General features: G+C 37.1%; 1 protein-coding gene across 4 annotated transcripts in view; it reads left to right on the top strand.

The window, feature by feature from the left end:
* mob2b (MOB kinase activator 2b) overlaps positions 1–23,558 on the top strand; it is a 61,939-nt gene that overhangs the window by 26,668 nt on the left and 11,713 nt on the right. Inside the window, exon 1 of one of the 4 annotated variants that reach the window (XM_073850417.1) lies at positions 6,571–6,708. The exons of 1 other annotated variant lie outside the window; for it this stretch is intronic. In XM_073850417.1, the coding sequence (XP_073706518.1) occupies positions 6,671–6,708 (38 nt within the window). In that variant the 5' untranslated portion in view covers positions 6,571–6,670. Of the gene's footprint in view, positions 1–6,570; positions 6,709–9,073; positions 9,198–17,030; positions 17,244–23,558 lie in introns of those variants that run through there. 2 more of the 4 variants (XM_073850416.1, XM_073850415.1) reach the window with 2 other exon arrangements.

Raw genomic sequence — 23,558 nt, 5'->3', positions numbered from 1 at the left:
ATTAGATTTATACAGACATTTTCCACCAGGAACAGACCGGTCGCCGCCATCTTAAAATTTAGTCCACGATAAGTCGAGTGTCGAGCACGAAGGAAACTACAACCTGATAAGTTGATAACCTGATAAATTCCTTGGTGCTCGACACTCGACTTTATCGTGACTAAGTTCAAGATGGCGGCGACCGGATTTTCTCTTCAGGTACTGTCTGTATAAATCTTCTTGTAAATAAACTACCGGTGCTTTTTCTGAGTTCTCAATATCTCGTTTTAAATGTCAGGGCCCTTGAAAGTCTACCAATGAAGTGTGGAGCTACTTTGTGCCTCGTAAATGGCGTAAAACAGTGATTTATTTACATGGCTTCTTCGATGCCCTATTGACTCTCATTGACAACCTGTTGTGAGCATCGGCTAACTGACCCCAGATTTCGGACTGCTGGACACAAACCGAGATGAGATATGCAAGGTACGTTCACACTCGGTATCATGATTCAATACACTTTAGGTCAAAATCACACCGGAGTTCTCCTTTAAGTTTTTATAATAGCAATTTGGATATACTCCAGAATGATCAGATGAATTGCATAGTCCTTCTTTGCCATGAAAATTAACTTAATCCCGAAAAAAACTTTCCACTGCATTGTTAAGAAGGCTTCAGGGCGTCCAAGAAAGTCCAGCAAGCGTCAGGATCGTCTCCTAAAGAGGATTCAGCTGCGGGATCGGTGTGCCACCAGTGCAGAGCTTGCTCAGGAATGGCAGCAGGCAGGTGTGAGCACATCTGCACGCACAGTGAGGCGAAGACTTTTGGAAGATGGCCTGGTGTCAAGAAGGGCAGCAAAGAAGCCACTTCTCTCCAAAAAAAACTTTAGGGACAGATTGATCTTCTGCAAAAAGTATGGCGAATGGACTGCTGAGGACTGGGGCAAAGTCATATTCTCCGATGAAGCCTCGTTCCGATTGTTTGGGGCATCTGGAAAAAGGCTTGTCCGGAGAAGAAAAGGTGAGCGCTACCATCAGTCCTGTGTCATGCCAACAGTAAAGCATCCTGAGACCATTCATGTGTGGAGTTGCTTCTCATCCAAGGGAGTGGGCTCACTCACAATTTTGCCCAAAAACACAGCCATGAATAAAGAATGGTACCGAAACACCCTCCAACAGCAACTTCTTCCAACAATCCAACAACAGTTTGGTGAAGAACAATGCATTTTCCAGCACGATGGAGCACCGTGCCATAAGGCAAAAGTGATAACTAAGTGGCTCGGGGACCAAAACATTGAAATTTTGGGTCCATGGCCTGGAAACTCCCCAGATCTTAAAACTTGTGGTTAATCCTCAAGAGGCGGGTGGACAAACAAAAACCCACTAATTCTGACAAACTCCAAGAAGTGATTATGAAAGAATGGGTTGCTGTCAGTCAGGATTTGGCCCAGAAGTTGATTGAGAGCATGCCCAGTCGAATTGCAGAGGTCCTGAAAAAGAAGGGCCAACACTGCAAACACTGACTCTTTGCATAAATGTCATGTAATTGTCGATAAAAGCCTTTGAAACATATGAAGTGCTTGTAATTATATTTCAGTACATCACAGAAACAACTGAAACAAAGATCTAAAAGCAGTTTAGCAGCAAACTTTGTGAAAACTAATATTTGTGTCATTCTCAAAACTTTTGGCCACGACTGTACATGGCTACTCTTTTTAATGCATCGTTTGGATTTAATTTACTTTCTGCACCGATCTTCTGGTGAATCCATGTTCATTTTCTGTCTATATTTCTGTGTCTTCTCTCTCTTCCACTTCCTCAATTCTTTATGTTCTAAAAAAAAGTATCACATGTTATACATATTTTCATGACACTTTATAACAGTACACATTTTCTGCAAAAACATCAAAAAATACTTGAATTAATGTAATTAATGGATTTAAGAACACAAAACAGTAACACAAACGACAACAAAACGTAGTTCCAAAAAAGTTACATATTTGAACAATTCTGAGAGAAAACTTGACCAGCGCGTTATGGGCTTCACAGGGGGCTTTATGAACATGAATGGATGTCGTTTAACTAAAGTTTTCTCTGCTAATGCAAATTAAAATAAGGATATGGTGTCAGGCCAGAGGACATGGTTTCCAGAGATAAAATGTATCAAGTTCCTATGCTTTCAGAAATATATGGATGAAAAAAAAAAAGATTGCCATTTACTAAAATAGACACTTGTACAAAAATGTATTTATTAACATTTTTATGCTTTTCTTTTTCATTTCTAAAAGTTGTAATTTATTGAACCATGCTTGAGACAGTCACACCATAGGACAATTTTGACATTTGGCTCAAAATAACAAAAAGCAAAATCGAGGAGGGCTGTGCAATTAATCGAAATTCAGTTTCGATTTCGGCTTCAAACGATCATGAAAATACATTAATCGAGATGACACAGACATGTAAAGTTCTCTTTTAACTCAAGATGCGCGCATAAGCGGTCAAATGCACATAAAAATATTTCAAAATGAGGTGCTTGGTGATTATTCATAAACCCTTGTCAGTTATGTCTTGAATGATTATAAACAGTTGAGAATGAAAATACATGTGTAACAGTATATATTGGATCCGTGTGGCTCCTAAAGCGGCAACAAATAATATTCCTTCTGCCGTCTCTGTGCTTAATAAAATGTAAAAACACAAAGAGAAAAATCACTCACTGCTCTTAAATGAAGCACTTTTGTAGTTTTAATAAGAAACAAAACATGTTTAATCATTACAGTGAATACAGTTGTATTTTACATTCAAATAATTACATTCAATTTCTGTAGTATTGTTAGACTACTTTAGACTTTCAAGTATTCAGTATTTTATTTTTTTTTCATTTGTATTTTTTTTTTTTTAACTTTTTATTTTATTTTATTTTTATTTTTTATCTTTAAATTAATCACTAATATAAAGTTTTGGACCCAGTTATAATCGTGTTAAATAATCGTGATTACAATATTGACCAAAATAATCGTGATTATGATTTTTGAAAAATCGAGCAGCCCTAAAATTGAGTAACACTGCAGCTTTTAAAAAAAATGACAATATTATCTTTCTGTGTGTCTTTCTTTCTTTCTTTCTGTCTGTCTTTTTAAATGCTAAAGTCTCCACCTTTCCATTACTGTTATATAATAATTATAAACGTTTTTTTTTTCCCCCTGACCTGTTCCTCTAAGCTTCCTCAACGTCTGATTTCCCATCATTATTATAATAAACATTTATATAATTCCAACTGGTTTGTTTATTTTAAACCATTTCAATCAGCCTTCCAGACTAGATTACAGTGCACATTTCTGTGGACAGCTAAGTTTGTTTGTGTGTGTGTGTGTTTGTTTTTGTGTGTGTGTGTGCGCACTACCCAAATCCTCTGTTGTTTTCCAGGGTGTGGAATTCATTAGCATGTATCTATTTTTGTAATCTGTGTCGTGGTAAACTGAGAATGAGATAGATGGGCTGTAGAAAATTAATTGCTTAAACTTTGATTTATAATCATGCTGTACCTGCGACCGTCTTCAACCAGAGTTGAGCTAAACTAGCATTTCCCACTTTTTTTTATGTCTCGCTTGTGTTCGGTAACCAATCAGGGCTCTCTCCTGAGGCTCTGCCCGCCATCCTGAGAGCGAGTCCCGTCTAGCACGTCCTCACATTCCCGTTTCAGTGGGTGTTTGGGATGAACTGGTGCTAAAATTTGCAGTGTTTAGTTTTATAGCACAGGCTGGTCTGGGTGGAGCTGCTGTGAGTCCACACCTCTAAACCAAACCTCATCCTTTCCCTTCATGAACAAAGTCAGTAGTGTGTCCCAAATTCAGCTCTCCGTCAAGGACCAGCATTACCTTTTAGAAAGATTTAGGCTTTAGAAGGAGCTGAAATGGTTGTTTTTGTTGTGTAAGCAAGGGTTAAGAGATGACCTAGTCTATTTCTGTCTTGGATAAGTCAGCCTGCTCACAATTAGTGGCTAATGAAAGTAAAATGGATGTGGCTCAAAAAGCACAAGCACCAAACCACAATATTTAACGTCCCCCTGTAGTGAAAATCAAATTTTTATGTTGTTTATTTGTCTATGTGGTGTTTTTAATATGCTTTTAGACAAACCATGTGCTAATTCATTAATCAACACAATTGCTTTTCTCCTTAAAGGGACAGTTCACCCAAAAATGAAAATTTAATGTTTATCTGCTTACCCCCAGGGCATCCAAGATGTAGGTGACTTTGTTTCTTCAGCAGAACACAAACAAAGATTTTTAACTAAAACTGGTGCAGTCTGTCAGCCAAATAATGGCAGTGGATGGGCACCAGACCTTTAAAAGTAAAAAAAAAAACATGCACAGACAAATCCAAATTACACCCTGCGACTCGTGATGATACATTGATGTCCTAAGACACGAAACGTTTTTTACGAGAAACTGAACAGTATTTCTATATGGGATTGACTCCCTTCTGCAGCCAATCTCTAGCGGCCAGTCGATGAATTGCAGTTTAAGTCACTTCCGTGTTGGTTTCAACCAAGGGGCAACCTTCCGGTCTCCCTCGTGAAACCAACACGGAAGTGACTGAAACTGCAATTCATCGACTGGCCGCTTGAGGCTGGCTGCAAAAGGGAGTCAATCCCATTGACACTCCATGTTAAAATGCCCAACTTTACAGCAGAAAAAAGTATGTTTACAGCCTGGTTCAAAAAAATGGTTTTGGTCTATATAGCTAGTTTTGCCCTTCATGTCAACTGTGAGGGGGGTGAATTTTTTTTATAACTCATCGGTTTAAGTTATATTAAGCCTTAAAGTTCAGCATCATTAAGGGCGTGGCCACTTGAGTGACAGGGGGATTGCCGCTGCTGTCACCACTGTCGCTCTAGGTGGGCGTGGTTTCAGCAACCAACTCCACCCACATCCCGCCTTTTTGCCCATTTTTGATTATCCGGGAGTGACGCGCGGTGACGCGATTCCAAGATGGTGCGGCCGAATCCCGCCCACTATGAGCTTCAAATTAGCGCTTCAGAATCCTACGGGTGACGTCACGATACTACGTCCATATTTTTTACAGTCTATGGTTTCAACAGAGAGAGCGGGAGGTTGCCCCTTGGGGTAAGCAGATAAACATCAAATTTTCATTTTTGGGTGAACTATCCCTTTAAAACTGTGGTTTCCCAAAGGCTGTCTCAGAAATGTTGTTTGGAACAGCCTTTTTTTGATAGGTCAATAACCAAATTCAATAACCAATCACGTCATGGATAGATTAATATCATTAGCTTTCAAAATAGGATTATCAGCACAAAACCAAGAATTAAATATAGCAAAACCGCTAGCTGCTAACCGTTAACTTAAATAATAAACCGCGGCAACAGTGCAAAAGTTGCCCGGAGTCAGAAGCACCTCTCCCGCATTGCCGTCTGCACTTCAGACGAATACGCTCGCGGACGCGACCTGGAATCACTATTTAGGCTGCATTCGAGCCTTCGAGGCATTTTGAGGACACAACATCATCAAGTACGTAACTTTAACAATTGTTACAGTATCCACTGTAGTTGTCCGCTATTAAAAACATAGTTGTATCAGTTATTATCCGTGTATCGCCATTATATTGTGTTTACTACAGTTAAGTTCTGGATCAGGAGGCTCTGGCTGGTGTGAGTGAGGGGAGGCGGGGCTCATTTGCATATTCATAGATCTGCGTATAGTAAATGAGGCAATGGGGTAGAGTTACATTCACGCCGTTTTAAGGCATGAGAAAATTATTTTCACAAAAACATTTAAATATGTAATTTTGATGATCAAAGATTAGTTTTAGGGCATAAAATGTTTGACTACAGGGGGACTTTAAGAGATTTTGGGGTGTATTTTTTAATAAAGATGTGATTCACAGCTAGTAACCATTGCAGCACTGTGCGTGAAAAAGAAGTACACTTCAGCATACTTTTAAAAAAGAGCACTTATTATGAAGAGAATATACTTTGAGTGTGAACTAAATGTAAAGCTTTCAGACACTTAATTGCATGTTATTTGCAATTAAATGAAAATGTATTGTAGTTTTAAAATTAGATTAAATGCAGTTAGTCAAATTTAGGAGTTCTTCAGTCAACACATTAAAGTAAGTGATTGTTAATTATTAAGATTGTGAAAACTTAATTAGTTCAAATGTACTTTAAAGTAAAACTTTTAATTTAATATCATTGCTAAGTGATAAAGTGCTCTTAAGCGTGTTATACATAGTCATAAAAGTGTCTTTAAACTTAAGTGGCCTTTTATGTCATTGATATTATATTCTCTGCTAGTATAATTTTTTTTAAACGTACTTTTAAGATTTAAAGCGCACTACCAGTGCACATAAAATTAGGCACACTACCATTTCACAAGGGTAAACGGTGAGATTAATGGTCTTAATTGGATTGTTTTTCTCAGCTGGGTTGAGAGTGAGGATAAATTCACATTAGACTGCCGAACGTAACGGAAACCACTGCTTTGTCGGCTCTCTGTGCCATTTATTCATTTATATTCTGTACTAAAATTATTGTTTTTGTCTTTTTGGTTATTATAACTTGATGAATATGTGGAAATACCCTTCACTGTGTTTAGTTTTAGTGAAACATCATTGCTATCTGATGAACAGCATAACTACTAGATCTGGATTGTATTACTAACAGTCTTTCTGGTAAAATGAAGTTTAGAAGGTCGGGATCTTACTCTCTGATCAGGTAAGTTTCAGCTCTCTCATTTGCAACCATGTTAAAAGCACTCGAGTGTTAGATGGTAAAATCCCAGTTGTTTTACATGAGGGAAATGTGAAGTATGTGAGGGTTGCACAGCAAGAGACCTTCCACATGTACCTCCTGCTTGGCCATTGTTCTGCCGCTGCGCTGATGGACATTGCAAGTATCAGACGGTTATATAACTTCCTGTTGAGATCCTCTGATGGGCTGCCAATGGATAGTGAAAGATCTCTGCAGGAAACTTTCTCTTTATGCACTTGAACATGTTTTCTCTGACAAGGTTTTAACCCGTCTCTGCTCATAAGGAACATGCAATATACACAGTAATTCTTTCTTTATGTAGTTTTAGTTTTTTCTTTGTAGAGTCCTCAGGGTAATGCCACAGTGCTTTGGTGTCAGTTACACACACAGAAGGAGAGATGTGAGGCTGACCTGGTAACTTGGGAAACGTGATGTTCTTGTAGCCGGAGAGCCGAGCTGTTCTGCCACGAGTGATAAGAGTCACTTTTTGTTAGAATTAGCACAGGCCCACTCTCTCATTCACTACTATGCTCACCAAGGCTCTATTTATTTGGTTAAAAATACTGAAAAATACAATAAAATTGTAAAATAGTTGCACAATTTAATCTTCCTGACACCAAACTTTTGAAAGGTGTGCGTGAATTTTGAAAGGGTAATATTTAAATTCAAAAACTACATGAAAGCATCTGTTTCAGTTTAATTTATCGATTAACCGATTAGTCTAAGTGGCTAATTTCCAACAAAAAATAAAAATAAAAAATATATATATATCATTTTACTTAAGAACATTTTATTTTAATAAAATCAATTAATTGCAGATGTTTTTGATTATTAATTCTCCATAGAGCTGAACATTCCGTCGGATCAGAGGTAAATAATGATATAAATACTGTTCAGTTTCTTGCACAGACCAATCGTTACGTGTCTCAAGACCTTAATGTATCGTCACGAGCCGCAGGGTTTAATTTGGTTTTATCTGTGTGTATTTTTTTTTACTCTTAAATATTTGGTAACCATTGACTTCCATTATATGACTGACAAACTGCAACGGTTTGAGTTAAAAATCATTGTTTGTGTTCTACTGAAGAAACAAAGTCACCTACATTTTGGATGACCTGGGGGTAAGCAGATATACATCAAATGTTCATTTTTGGGTGAACTATCCCCTTAAGATTTTATTTTCACCATCTGCAAACTCACAAAGAGCTCATAAAAGGCACTTTACCTCCATGATTGCTCTCTGCCTGTTTTGTTTTGGATACATCTCTTGTTCCCTTTGTGAAATCATGTTGCATAGCGTGTCGCATCTTACCATTATTTCCTGTTTTTGGTTCGTTTAGAAGTATTTGGTCCATCTTGCAGTCATATTTCATTCAAACCGCACCAGAGTTCTTTTGGAAGCTGACCGAGACCCATCTTTTTAGTGGTCTCGGCCTGCTTGTTTGGTGCGCACCAGGGTTCTTCAGAAATCTCAATTTGTAGGTGATCAATAGCATTACGTAATGCAGGAAACGCTGGCCTGAGAAGTAATTCTGTTTTAGTGAACCAAGTTCATTACAGTTGAATTTGAACATCAAATGAGGTTTCAGCTGATTTTCTGAAGTCAAACAGACTCTTGTTGCACAGGTGCAGCAGCTTCATCTCCTCCAGCAAGCCGTTCTTTTCCCAGTCAGTGCACAGAAACCATTTTGTTAACAATAATATTTGAGGAAGGTGCTCGCGGCTTTGCGTTGAACAGAAATTCTCGGCTGCTGCTTACTGAGGAAGCACATAAACGCAGGAAAGCCGTTCGTGTTCAAGCAAGCGTCTCGGGAAATGGCTCCACGGAGCCCAAACAATGTATCGGCACATTCCTGCTGTTCTTTTTCTTAAGGAACAGGAAGTAGTGAAAGTACAAACCCTCAAAAGACAAACTTTAACCTCTGAATATTCCCACAGCACTCTGTAAGCATTATATAACAAAATCTTGCTCTGGTTGTACAGTGTGACACAAACATTGGTTTCGAAGTTCAAAGTGCAGATTGTCAATATGACTTTTGAGCTCCTTATTATTTTCAGGGTGCGTATTGCTGACCCATCAGTGGTTGTATGTTGAATACTTCATGTTTCAGTGCAAGTCAAGTGCATGTCAATCTTCATGGTTTACGCCTCCTTATCAGCGGCAACAGACAAGAGAGGAACTTATCCGAAGACCACAGCCGTAAACTTTAGCTCGTTTCACTCTACGGCTGTGAAGTTCTCGCACGTATTGCTGGGTTGGCAGACTGTGATGTTGTTTATTTCTGTTGAAGTCTAATGAGGTAGGATGAGGAAGCCATTCATGTTCATGTTCATGTTCATGTTGTGATGAGTGATCTGAAAAGTTCCCAAATGTCGAAAGTCGAAGAAGATCCACCGGTTGATTTTGACGGCCTTGAAATCTCTCATGGTCTTCTGTGGACCCTCTTCAACAGGTACTTGGTTCTTTTTAGGCAATCGGACAAAGGGCATTTTTTAGTAGGTAGCAGTGAGGTTTGCAAGACTGGATATTGAGCTCTGTTGGCATGTTTGCAAACGAGAACTTGACAAGTTAAAGTCTTTCTGGGGGAAAAAACTCAGACTCAACCCTGAGCTATTTTAAATATTTCTGTTATTCTTAGGAGTATTTTTTTCAATTCTGCTTGTATAATTAGGGAGTTGTTTAACCATAAATGACATGTTAATTTGCACAACCTAATTGTTCCAAGTTCCATATTTCTTTCTTCTTTGAGTCCCAAAATAAGATGTTTGACAGACTGTCTAAGCAGCTAATCTCCATGCAACACAAGTGCAGATTATAAATGTCAAGTTCCAAAAGAGCGGTATTAAAATAGTCAATACAGTAGCTTTGTGTTAGGACAGACTGAAGTTTTTTTTTTTCTGATGCAGTTTTCAAATCTCAGTTATGCCTGTCAGTATTTAAACTTGCCGTATAAAGATGTTTTCAATGTGCACATTTGATGTCAGTGCTGGTGCCATTGGTTTTTGCATGTCATGTTACCGATCACAATGCAGCAAGACTGATTGCTCAATTTTTAAGAGCTGTGGCTGAAATTATTCATGATTAATAGAATAAGTTTTCTTTACAAAAATATTGGTTCGGAATAGGGTTAAAGGTTGTATCAGCGATTTCTAGCCTGAAACATAAAGTGTCAAATTCAGCTGACCTTTCATAACGATCCGCTCGCTGCCTTCCCCATAAATTGTCTGTGAAAAAAACGCGTCTCTCTGGTCAGCCTAGGGTCCGAGATATGCCAAAAAAACAATCGGCACTACCAACGCGGTTTTTTCACAGACAATTTATGGGGCAGGCAGCGAGCGGATCGTGAAGAAAGGTCAGCTGAAATTGACACTTTATGTTTTAGGCTAGAAATCGCTGATACAACCTTTAAGCAAGAAACGTAGATAACTTTTATACGCTCTGGATATTTTTATTTGCTATGGTTTAATCTAATAGCAGAAATAAATGCACCAGCAGAAGTCAGTGTGTGTCTTTACTAATTTGCATGTTCTTTATGTCTCTGTGTAAATGAGTGCCATAGATTGTTCTGCTACACAAACTAAATTATAATGCTTGTAGTGTTTTCAGTGTTTGCATGTCATGTATGAAGACATGAACATATGAACCTCAGTTTCCAGAGCTGCTCTGGGAGTCACTTCAGCATTTTTACAGCATTTACTTTGTGTAAAACTACCGTCAAACACACACCGAAACAGATATTTACCACAAACCATCAGAATAAAAGTTCAGTTGAACTACACTGCCGCTCAAAAGTTTGGGATCAGTAAGATCTTATGCTTAATGTTCCATTTTTTTGGATCAAAAGTGTATATATATATAAAAAAACTAATATTATGACATATTATTGCAATTAAAAATAACTTTTTTTTCGAGTGCACTTTAAAATATAATTTATTTCTGTAACGCAAAGCTGAATTTTCATCAGCAATTACTCAGAAATGCTTCAGAAGTCATTATAATATATTGGAAACAGCTTTAGAATGATTTCTGAAGGATCATGTGACACTGAATACTGGAGTAATGATGCTGAAAATTCAACTTTGCATCACAAGAATATATTATGTTTTAAAGTATTTAAAAATAAAACCCACTATTTTAAATTGCATTAAAACAGACCTTCACCTCAGGACTGCTTCGACTGAATCATTTTGAAGTCATTGCAAAATAATTCTAATATTAAATGTATACATTTATATTTTATATACATATATATTTTGAGAAAATTACAAGGTTTTCTGACCTCTTATTTAAACACAATATGTGACCCTGGACCACAAAACCAGTCTTAAGTCGCTGGGGTATATTTGTAGCAATAGCAAAAATACATTGTATGGGTCCAAATTATTGATTTTTCTTTTATGTCAAAAATCATTAGGAAATTAAGTAAAGATCATGTTCCATGAAGATTTTTTTGTAAAATTCCTACTGTAAACCTATCAAAATGTAATTTTTGATTAGTAATATGCATTGCTAAGAACTTAATTTGGACAACTTTAAAGGTGATTTTCTCAGTATTTTGATTTTTTGCACCCTTAGATTTCAGATTTTCAAATAGATGTATCTCGGTCAAATATTGTCCTATCCTAACAAACCATACATCAATAGAAAGCTTATTTATTGAGCATTTATATGATGTATATATATCAGTTTTGTAAAATTTAACCTTATGACTGGTTTTGTGGTCCAGGGTCACATTTTAGGACACTTTAAAATACCGTATGACCTGCTCTTTAAAGGTCCCATATCGTACACATTTCTGGAGGTTTATTTTATTTGTTGATGTCCTGAAGAATATATATTTGCGGTATAAGTGCCAAAATCCATCTCAATATATTTTTACAGCTCCTTTTTTAGGAGCTCTGTCAAAAACAGGTCGATTTTGGCCCATCTAATTAATATTCATGAGCCTCTCTTCTGATTGGCCTGTTGTTTTCTGAGTGACGCACAGCCTGGCCAATCACAGGTAACTACGGTCATGTATGCTGTAAACGTAAGCGAGCTCAGAGCAATAGAGAGAGCTGATACTCAACAGGATATTTTAGAATGATCATTAATGTTTTTTCTTTTACAAACACCGAATGCAGTAAGCTACATAACTGTTGCTTTAGTAAAGCCCCTTTCACAATGCGCGCTGATTCTGGAAAATTGCGGGAACTGTGTGAACCAAAGCCAGAACCTAAAGGCAGTGTTGTAGTAATGATGCACGTTATCAAGCGACTCTTCACAACGAAAAATAACGTTACGTGCAAAGTGGAATGAAGCAGCGATCATCAGGCAGAGCCAGCTCCTCACTATCAGCGCTGAAGCACAGATTGTTCAGGTTAGTTTCAGTTTAGTGAAACGTACGCGTCGCATTACATCTCACATCCAAACGTCACATGTCTTTATGGGTTGTGTGTAAAGCACGCACAGATTCCGGAAAACAACTGTGAATGAACCAAATTAAACAATTCCGGAACAAATCGTGGGACACATTATGCGTGTATTTACCGGAATCGCTGTGTGAAAGAGGCTGAAGTTGACGTGCCGCTGGTCTCTTATATTAACGTTGTTCTGAAGCCTGTGCAATGATTGTAGCTTGACATCTATCGACTGAACAGGGTTTTCTCCACTTGTTTTCCTGTTGTTGTTGCTCAATGGAATGGATGCGTTGTTGTCTGGGGGTTTGACAAAAGGAGGGTGGGACGTTGGTTTGTGACTGAAGGCGGTGACTTGAGTCGATCGGACGTCACATCGTTACGGAAGTCACAGCTGCTCGTGAAAATGAACAGCTACTTTAAGCAGGCTGTGTGCAGTTTACTGTGGATTGACTGTTTTGAAACTCATATGGTAGTTAGATAGCCCCTAGACCTTAGTTATCATGAAAAAAGCCAGGAAATTTTGATTTTGACGATATGGGACCTTTAAAGTTTTCCCCAGAAAGATTTAGCAATGGGTTCAAGCTGGCTGTTTTTGAAAGCTTCTTGGTTTGAAGGTGACTTCTGTGTGAGCTGTGGTTAATACATTGCCGCACAATGAAAAAAACGACCTATTTTGCCTAAACATTGCCTAATGTGACCACACCTTTAGTAGTAAAGATCCTTTGTCACTATATATATCCAAGATATTTTGGTCCTTTAAAGTAAAAGGCAGGTGCCTATCTTAAATTCCTAAAGCATTGAGTTTACTAAGAAAACATTCACTGCGCTGCATCATCTACACATTTGCGTCACTGCTTTCGTAAGCTGCTCTTTCATTTTCTCTCACCTGTAGAGGCAATGAAAGCCTCCTCTGTTTAGCCTCCATCTGCCTCTCTGCCCCTGGTTTTTTACCCTCCTGGACAAACGCAGCCTGTGAATGCTCAATGTTCGGCCCCTCTCCTGTCCCGCTGACACAGGCCCCATTATTTCACCACTCCCACGTACAACCTGACGTCCATGCCTCATTTTAGAAAACACTTTTTCCCCTCTTTTTTTTTTCCAGTGTTTATTTCAGGCTGACCTTTTAAGGCTTATGCTGTAATCATTGAACGCTGACGTTTATGTTTGGATTGAACCAACCAGCCCGTATATTAGCAGGGTTGAACACTTATAGCATTATGACCTTCATTAATATGTTCTAAAAACAAACGATGTGTCTGTATGCTCTGGTGACTTATATACTGTATATATATAGAATGTGTGCTTATTTTTATTTTATATATTACCAGAAAAGCTAAAGAGGGCCCATGCAGGAGCCAGGGAGGCTGTGCTTCTCTACCATGTGTTTGTCTGTCTTGGCATGCTGTTAGAGGACTAAAATACTAGTCCCGAGGCCAGACCGGCCCTTCTAGCTTTCCAGATTCGAGTCTGAACATGCCTTCAAGCTTTGCAGGAAAATTCCAGCCTGATGTTCCACTGTAAATTACATTGTCATAACACGAATTGCTGCACAACAGCAGCATCCAGTACGTCACGACTTACTTGTTAAGCAACCTGTTAAGGAAATGCTTCATTAGTAGTTGACACATCAAGCGGTTATAGCAGTGTCCTGCACTATACTCCATGTAAAAGTATTTTAAACAACATTTTGGTCATTCTCCTGCTGCTGTGCAGGAATTTTTATTAGTGTAATATACTATCAACCTGATCTAATGAAAACCTACCTACACTGTAAAAAGTTTTCACCAGTTTCAACTTAAAAATTTAAGTTTAGCAGCTGCCTTAAGATTTTAAGTTAAATCAACTTAAGTCATTTAAACTCACAAGTTATATCAACTCTTTTTTTATTGTAATAAGTTAAAATGACTTGTTGTTTTAAGCTGATTTAACTTAAAAACTTAAAGGATAACTATTGCCAAAATGCAACCTGGGCTGTTTTTTTTTTTTTTTACTGTAAACGAGACAAACTTATATCTAAAAGCATAATTACGACAAACGAGCCGTTTTTGAGATTGACTGATTTCATTTTGTGGTCAATGGCCGGTGAATGGGAGTACTTGGGGCATAACTTTGAGCGCATCAAAATCGATATTTTTACAACACTAAGAAGGCTCGACACACCATGACACTTTGCTCGAGGTATCGCCTGGGTCTCTACACATGAACTCGAGCATTGAGAACATTGTTTGTGTACACAGAGTTTACTAAAAAGAAAGGGTTTGAACAACTCACTTTCACTGTTTGGGTTTCTGCTCGCAGCCATCTTGCCAGTCAAGAAGTGTCGATCTCCGAATGCGAGTGAAGGGACTCCATAGGACGAAATATTAGGCTAGAAGTTCACAAACAACAAATTAGCCGTGCATTTATATGGAAATATGCTTTAGGAGCTATCCATCTTTACTCTCCTCGCATTCAGAGATCGACACCTCTTGACTGGCAAGACGGCCGCAAGTGGAAACTCAAACAGTGAAAGTGAGTTGTTCAAAACCTTTCTTTTTAGTAAACTCTGTGTACACAATGTTCTCAATGCTCGAGTTCATGTGTAGAGACCCAGGCGATACTTCGAGCAAAGTTTAATGGTGTGTCGAGCCTTCTTAGTGTTGTAAAAATGACGATTTTGATGCGCTCAAAGTTATGCCCCAAGTACTCCCATTCACCGGCCATTGACCACAAAACGAAATCACGGTCAATCTCAAAAATGGCTCGTTTGTCGTAATTATGCTTTTAGATATAAGTTTGTCTCGTTTATAGTAAAAAAAAAAAAAAAAAAACAGGCCAGGTTGCATTTTGGCAATAGTTATCCTTTAAGGCAGCTGCTGAACTTGGGTTTTTAAGTTGAATCTGGTGAAAACTTTTTACAGTGTATGAGAATTTTTTCACAAGATGCAAAATATGTACCGCTATGTATGTTTCGTGAAACATTCTATTTGAAATATATACTGAGTGGCGCTAAAAGTGTGTTGAAAGTTACGTTGGTTTTGTGTCACCGTCGTTCTGGCTTGAAATGTCTGTTAAGAGGTGCTATAACGCTAAAACTCTTTGACGTTTTAAAATAACGTACCATCTACACTACAACTAAACCTACCCGATAGTTTGAACAAAAGCAGATGTGATGTAAAAACGCAGTCGCAAGTTTGCCATTTTAGCTTGTTTTTCGATCTTTCATCCTTTAGCTCTTTCATCGTGAGTCATGTTTTTCACACCGGATTTTTACCCAAGGATTCCGCATTCTAAGTCCATCTGTGCCGGCTGAGCTACAGAGCAAGCTTGTTATAATCGGAAAGCGAAACATTTGGAGATGTAATTATAACTGTGTATGAAATCGATTACAAGTGCTTGCTGTTTTACCGCCTCTAGTGTTTATTTCTGTTGGAAACTGCAGTGAAATGTACTTACTATTACGCATTTTACGTTTTGCGGAAAATTTCCCACAGGTACGTTTTCGTCATGAGATCAGGTCGTACTACATAACAATTATAGCTTGTTAATATTACCTAAAAATTAAAGTTAGTTTACTTACTTTTTTAATAGTAGTTTTAAAGTTTAATAAGCATGTTGTGCAATGTCATTTTTGTTAGTGCTTTTTTTTTTTTTTCAGTTTTAATTTTTAGTTTTATTTAGTTTTAGTTCTGTACAGTACTTTTAGTTATTTTAGTACTTCAACTGAAAACAAACAAAAATGAGTAATGCTTGGGAAGCTTATATAATGCAGCTCAAAAGTTTGGGATCGGTAAGACTTGTAAGTTTTTTTTTTTTTTTACAGAAGCCTCTTGCTCATCAAGGCTGCATTCATGTGATCAAAAATACAGAAAAAAACAGTAATATTCCAAAATGTGATTACAATATAAAATAATGGTTTTTATTTTAATATACTTTAATATACTTATATTTCTTGTGATGCAAAGCTGAATTTTCATCAGCTGTCTTAAGTATCACATGATCCTTTAGAAATCATTCTGATATGCTGATTTATTATTAGAATTATCAATGTTGGAATCTGTTTTGCTGCCACATTTTTTCCTTTTTTTCTTCTTCTCAGGATTCTTTAATTAACAAGTTTAAATTAAACAGCATTTATTCAAAATATAAATCTTTTTTTCTAACAATGTTAATCTATGGCATCACTTTTTTATTAATTTAACACATCATTGGTGAATAGAGGTAATAATTTCTATATAATAATTAAAAAAGAAAGACAGAAACTTTGAACAGTACTGTATAGTGTTAGAAAACCTTTCCATTTTAAACAAATGCTGTTCTTTTTGAACTTTTATTGATCAAAGAATCCTGAAAAAAAGTATTCAGGTTCCAAAAAAATATTAAGCAGCACAACTGTTTTCAACATTGATAATAAATTGGCTTATTAGGATGATTTCTGAAGGATCATGTGGCACTGAAGACTGTATGTATCTATTTTATACAAATGGCAGGCAAATGCATAAAAAGCCCACTAAAATGCTACTTATAAACTTTAATAAGGATATAGTTTACTCTTAGACGTTTCCATTGAGGAGAAAGCTGTACATTAGACACTTATATAGGGCCTACATGATAAATATAATGGAAATATAGAATTATACATCTTTTTATCTGCATTATATTACCTCAGTATAAATATTGTAATCATATCTGAAGTTTTTCAGAGTAAGTTATTGCTGTGGCGGTGTTTTTAGGGAAAAGTCCAGTTATACAGTACCCATATCGAGCACATTGTATTCTGCGTCCAGTGTGTGTTTAGAGTCACATGCATGAGGTTTTTTACATTCCAAATATTGCGCCTTGGCCCCTCCCATCTATTCTGTGATTGGCTAGAAGTTTGTCTGAAGGAGAAGAACAGCAGCGTGACTGTTTTGCGTGCACTGCTCCTGCAAACTCTGAAATCACTTTATCAGAATCTATGATCGCATTCAGAGGCGCGTCCTTCATCACCGTTCAGCCCGGGTGTTTGGAAACATGGTTGGAGATCACACCATAACCACAGACAGTGCGATCACACAGAGGTCGTCGAAAAACGGATTAAGCTGTAAAATGGTCCTTCAGGCCGTTGGCAAAGTGCTGAGGTAACTGTCTCCTGTGCTACTTTAATGATTTTAATGATTTTTCGCTCGAGAACTTCACAGTGCGGTGGTATGTGCGCGTGACGCGCGCTCCGGCAGCGCCAGAGGAATGCGCGCGCGTCTGTTAACGGAGTGGAACTTTCCACCAACGTTTAATTGTTACCAGCACACCTTTAATGTGCGTGTAATTTGCATGTTTCTTCAAGCTGTAATGATATATTATCTTGCCCTGCGAGGCTCTTATAGATAAGTTATTATTAGGTTGAATAATGGCTAGGCCAGCGCGGTTATTTCTGTGTCAGTGGACCAAAAGGTGCACAGGTATTTTTAGGCACCATATAGGAGGTTTATATATACATTTTCGTTTATCCATAACGAGTTCTTTTGATATGTATGATGCAATGTTTATTCTAAGTTCATCTAGTGATAAGTTTAGTACCACTTTGCTGACCTGTTGCTGTCAGACACCTGCATTCACTGTTTCTGTTGTTGAATGTATAGCTAATATGAATATAGTCATTTTTATTCATTTATTTTTTTATTTTACTGCATTTCAAAAATAAATAATGCAGTATGCATCGCTTTACAAATATCACCATGTTTAAAAGAAAAATAAATGGACAGCTTGCTGTGAGATTTTATATCGATAAAAATTATGTTATGTAATATATAGCATTAAAAGAAAACATTTTCACACACTTTTATTTATTATTTATTTTTTTTCTTTAGATTGTGAATAAGTTGTATATGTTGTACCACCAGTGGAGACAAAAAGACAAATTTCCATGAAAATGGATTATAGAGAGTTAAAACTGACTTTCAGACTTAAAGACCCCCTACTCCAGAATGCTAAGTAGGCAGCACACTAGGTTTTGAGACATTTCCACATGTTTTATTTGATATTTAGTTGGCACTATTTATTGAGAGTGTGGTTTAATGACTAAGTTTTGGTGGTCTGTTTTTCCAGATTGTAATGGAAGCAAATTATTTGTTAAATAATATTCCAGTCCACTGTTTTAGTGAATAAGTGAATGAGTTCAGTCTGGCTCAGGGTTTGGGATTGTTCAAAGGCCTCAGGTGAGCTGTAAAGTGATCTGCTAAAAAAAGAGAGGTCTTCCTGTCTATCAGTTAATCATTTAACAAATGAGCACTGATCGCATACAGTGTGTTTGTTGGGGGATTTCAGAGATTATCATGGCAGGCCATCAACATCTGCTTGTGGTTTCATTTCACAGCGTATATTTCTCTTTAAGAAGCATTATATTCATCATGTGTGTATATGTTGGTCAAATCAGTCACTTGATTTCCAGGGATTGCTACATATTTGATAAATGCAAAGCTTGAAAATGCAGTTTACTTGTGATAAGTCAAGAGTCAAGTCTCCAGTCTTTCAGTAAGTTGCAAGCAATTAGAAAGTTTATATATAATTGTGAATTCCATGTATGCCACACTTTGCATGAACTTTAAGCAAATTTGTGGAGGCAAGTGATTTAATGCACAGCTATGTAGGTTAAGTAAACTACTGACCTTATAGCTGTATACTATAGAATAGGCCTCAAGTTAACATCCATCTAATTTTAGTCTCTTAAAAAACAGTCTTGGCATTCCTACTGACTCTGCGTTCCCACAGACTGTGGCTTTTCAGAGAAAGGACTAATTTGATGTTTCTATAACTGTCTTTTAAATGGCACTTTTAGGGCCCTGCAGCATCAGTGGTGGCTCAAGTCAGCCAGTCTGGAGTCAAATGCCGTTTCGTCAGCTTGGTACATATCGGCTGTGGCCAAACTTAATCTTGCAGATTTGCTAATGTGTTTTAGGTGGGATCAATGTCTGAGGAAATATGTGGAGACTCCCTAATTTGAAGAGGCTTGCTAAGTGACTTTGCCTTTTAAGTCATGCAATAGAGTGAAAGGATTAACCAAAACATCTGTTAGCAAATTAAACCACATTGCTTTCTTCTTTAGCGGCCGCTGATTTACCTAAAATGTGTTTATTAATTTAGGATTCATGGGATGTTTTTCTACCCTTTCAGTCAGGTTATTCCTGAGGTGTTTGGCATTTTTCTGAACCTGTAGGTCAGCTTGTACGTAGGATTCTCATGCTTTGCTGAATAGTTTAAATAGTTAGCATTCTGCAGAAGTCGTTGGTTTAGATAAATAAGCATGTTGCAAAAAAGCAACTGCACAAGACATTACATACATTAAATACTACTACGTTTGAGTTAAATACCATGCTTTTTTTGGACTTTGCATAATACATTAATAAAGCACGGAATGTATTTTATCTCCATCTTGACTTTGAAAGTAGGAAAATACGTCAGCAAGTCAGTGGAATGTTTTTCAGCATGTCTCGCCCATAATGGACTAGGCATGTAGCTTCTGAGTATTTGCCAGAGAACATACCCTGAGAATAAAAATAGGCTCAAATCCACACAGTCGAACGTTCCTAATCACGTTTTTAGCTCAAACCTTTTGCATTTCACTGTTTCAGAATAACACCAGTCTCTGATCGCATCTTACACAGTTTTTCATAACAGCTGAGTTTGTCTTGTTCCCACAAAAACCATTAAAAATGCCTTCTCAGACTTCATGTCTACAAAGAAGCGAGCTGCAATCTACATCTCTACATCTGCATTTCCTTTTGGGAGTCTGTAGTTCATTGTTAGATTGTGATTCTGGGAAGGAAGTTGGGTACAGCGATTAAGCAGAGATGTCTATTGCATCATTTCACTTTCCTGAAAACCACAGGCATGGTTAAGAGACTGTTTTGAAGAGAATAAAACATCTCCTGTGCCATAGTCTGACGTCCTCCTCCCTCTTTTATTATCCATAAACGAGTCAAGCGAAGGAAGGTCAGTGATCGTGCCTGATCCTAATCAGACCATCTGCAATAATTGACTGTTGTCACTGCATATGTTTTGCACTTGGCTTAATGGCTGTGGTACAGTCAGCCTTTGGATGGATAATCACGTTTAAGTTTTTGTACTTTTGGTACTTGCTAGTTAAAAGCCACCAGATGTTTAGTGCTTCAGAGTTTCTTCCATGAGGAATAGGAACAGTCAAGATGGTTATCATTGTCTGGAAGAGCAGGAATGAAAAAGATCCCATTATAATCTTAGAAGAATGCAGGACAACCTTTGATCTGTACAGTATGCGAATACAGGAAATGGCAAGGTGGCTCTCTACTAAAAATACAGTCAATTTACAGTTGCAATGGGTTGCAATGCTCTGTAGGTTGAATAGGTACAAGTTTAAAGCAGATGTATGATCTCACTTTTTAATGCAGCGTGTAAAATTGTTATGCACTATTGTTTCATCATTTTGTGATGTAGCCCTTCCAGAGAAGTTAAACAACTGAATTTACTTTTTAATGGATTGTAAAAAATTGTTTCTTTTTGTGGCTGAGGCCTTCCAAGGTGAAAACTTTTATTTTTAAATTTAGAAGAAAAATATCAAATATACAGTTGATGTCAAAAGTTTACATCCCCCCCATTACCCAAATAAGAAGTATGATACAAAATCCATGTTATTGTTTATTTAGTACTGACCTGAATAAGATATTCGCATAAAAGATGTTTACATATAGTCCACAAGAGAAAATAATAGTTACATTTATAAAAATTACCCTGTTCAAAAGGTTTTTAATACTGTGTTGCTACCTGAATGATCCACAGCTGTGCATTTTTGTTTAGTGATAGTTGTTCATGAGTTCTTTCTTTGTCCTGAACAGTAAACTGCCTGCTGTTCTTCAGAAAAATCCTTCAGGTCACACAAATTCTTTGGTTTTTCCAGCATTTTTGTGTTTTTGAACCCTTTAAAAATGGCTATGATTTTAAGATCAATCTTTTCACACTGAGGGCAACTCAGGGACTCCTATGCAACTATTACAGCAAGTTTAAATGCTCACTGATGCTTCAGATGGAAAAACAATGCATTAGTAGCCGGGGGTGAAAACTTTTGAACAGAATGGAGAGGTGGACATTTTGCTTATTTTGCCTAAATATTTAGTACTGCCCTTCAGAAGCTATTTGCATGTTTCCCAGAAGACTAAAGTTGAATTTACCTTGATTTTTCAAATTCAAAACACCCCCCCCCCACCCCAAACCCTTGATGCATTGTTTTTTTTTTCTTTCTGGAGCATCAGTAAGCATTTGAACTTTCTGTAATAGTTGCATAGCTGAGTTGTCCTCAGCGTGAAAAGATGGATCTCAAAATCATACAGTCATTGTTAGAAAGGGTTCAAAAACACTAAAATGTTGGAAAGCCAAAACATTTGTGAGACCTGAAGGATTTTTCTGAAGAACAGCAGGCAGTTCAGTAGGGGTGGGTATCGTTTGAATTTTATCGATTTCGATTCCAATTCCGATTCCACTTATCGATTCCGATTCTTTTCGATTCCCAGTTTCGATTCCAATTTAGTAAAAAAAAAACAACAACAAACACAAAAGTCAAACATTAATATATTAAACATGTTTATTTTCAGTGCTAGCTTGCAACATATTATTTTATCACAGGGGTTCTCAACCTTTTTTATATCAGGGCCCCCTTCTTCTCGGGTCAGTTTTGCAAGGCCCCCCTATGCCTGACATTTCCTCTAAAGGTGTTTATTTTTTAACCTTTTTTATTAACCTAAACATTTGTTTTGCCTTTTTATTTTTCTCCTGCATGTTATAAAAAAAATCAAACAAACTTTAAATTAAAGCTATACTTTTGAATTTAAAAGAAAATCCTCTGCTCTAACTTTTTAGCATGAATATACATATACAGATTTAAAGCACCTAAATTATTTAATTCAGACATTCTTCACAACTTCAGAGTACTCTTTCTTAAGTGACTGAATATCTACTGTTTGTATTTATTATAAAATAAACATAAATGAAAAATACAGTAAATACATTGTAAATCTGTTTATGCTGGTGCTCATATGTGCTTAAACACCACTGACCCTTACAAGATCCACCTCTATGGGTAAGCATTCATTATAAAAAACTCACAGGACATTCATTTTGAAAACTATGCAAATATTTTGAAATTTCACGCAAAAATACTATGGATCAGAGCACCGAAAGCATGAATAGTTTGTGAATCACCAGCGGACTTATGCGTGCCTAATGTACGACTCCGATATACAAGAATGAATACATTAGGCACGCGCGAGTTCGTTACTATTACTCTGGTCATCTTTGCCTTTACATAAGCGGGAGGGTTTGTTTTATGCAGCCAAGAGATAAAGTAGATACCTGTCTTCCCGCGGGGGTATAAGTTACTTTTATGTGGGCTTTTGCGGGACGAAATAACATATATTCCTTCTGGAGTGGGCGGGCGCAGGACTAAAATCCGTCCCTTGCAGATCTCTAAGATGAAGTTTGCGTGCAGCGGTAGATTTGTCTTCGGTTTTTACAAAGCGTAGACACACTTTTAAACGCTTACCGTGATCCATCTTTTCGACTGATGTTTACATTACCACGTAAAGTCCTGGCAGATTGCACGCGCGGAAACTCCTGGCAGATCACTAGATGGAAAAAAATGCAACCAGGAATCGAAACGAGGAATCGAAATTTTAATATTATAACAAGTATCCGATTCTTTATCTTAAGTATCCGATTCCAGAATCGGAATCGATTTTCGATTCCCAACCCTACAGTTCAGGACAAACAATGGACTCAGGAACAATAGATGTAAACTGTTGAGCTCAACTATATATGACCCTGGACCACAAAACCAGTCATAATGGTCAATTTTTTTTGAAATTGAGATCATCTAAAAAGTGATAATAGGCTTTCAACTGATGTAATGTTTGTTAGGATAGGACAAATTTTGGGTGACTGTTTGAAACTATTTGAAAATCTGGAATCGGAGGAGCAAAAAAATCTAAATATTAAGAAAATCGCCTTTAAAGTTGTCCAAATGAAATTTTCAGCAATGCATATTACTAATCAAAAATTAAGTTTTGATATATTTGATAAAACATGATCTTTGCTTCATATCCTAATGATTTTTGGTATGAAAGAAAAATCAATAATTTTGTACCATACAATGTATTGTTGGCTATTGCTACAAATATACTCATGTATGACTGATTTTGTGGTCCAGGGTCACAAATATGCAATTATTTTTGAAAGTAAATCAAGTACATAATGTATCCTGTAAAGTAGCATACCACAAAGCTTTTTTATTTTGTTTTTTACATGTGTTTCGATTGTGTTGGTTAAGTCAAGTGTAAGACTGGTTTTGAATTTGAAGTGAATCTGTGATTCTAGCATAAAGCTGCATTCTTTGACCATTCCATTGGAAAACAGTTGCCCTGTGAACGGCTGCT

The sequence above is a fragment of the Garra rufa genome, chromosome 11 (assembly GCF_049309525.1).
Source record: "Garra rufa chromosome 11, GarRuf1.0, whole genome shotgun sequence".
In the NCBI taxonomy this organism is placed as follows: domain Eukaryota; kingdom Metazoa; phylum Chordata; class Actinopteri; order Cypriniformes; family Cyprinidae; genus Garra; species Garra rufa.
Note: the sequence above shows the minus strand (reverse complement) of the source record. Positions and strands in the feature narration are given on the sequence as shown.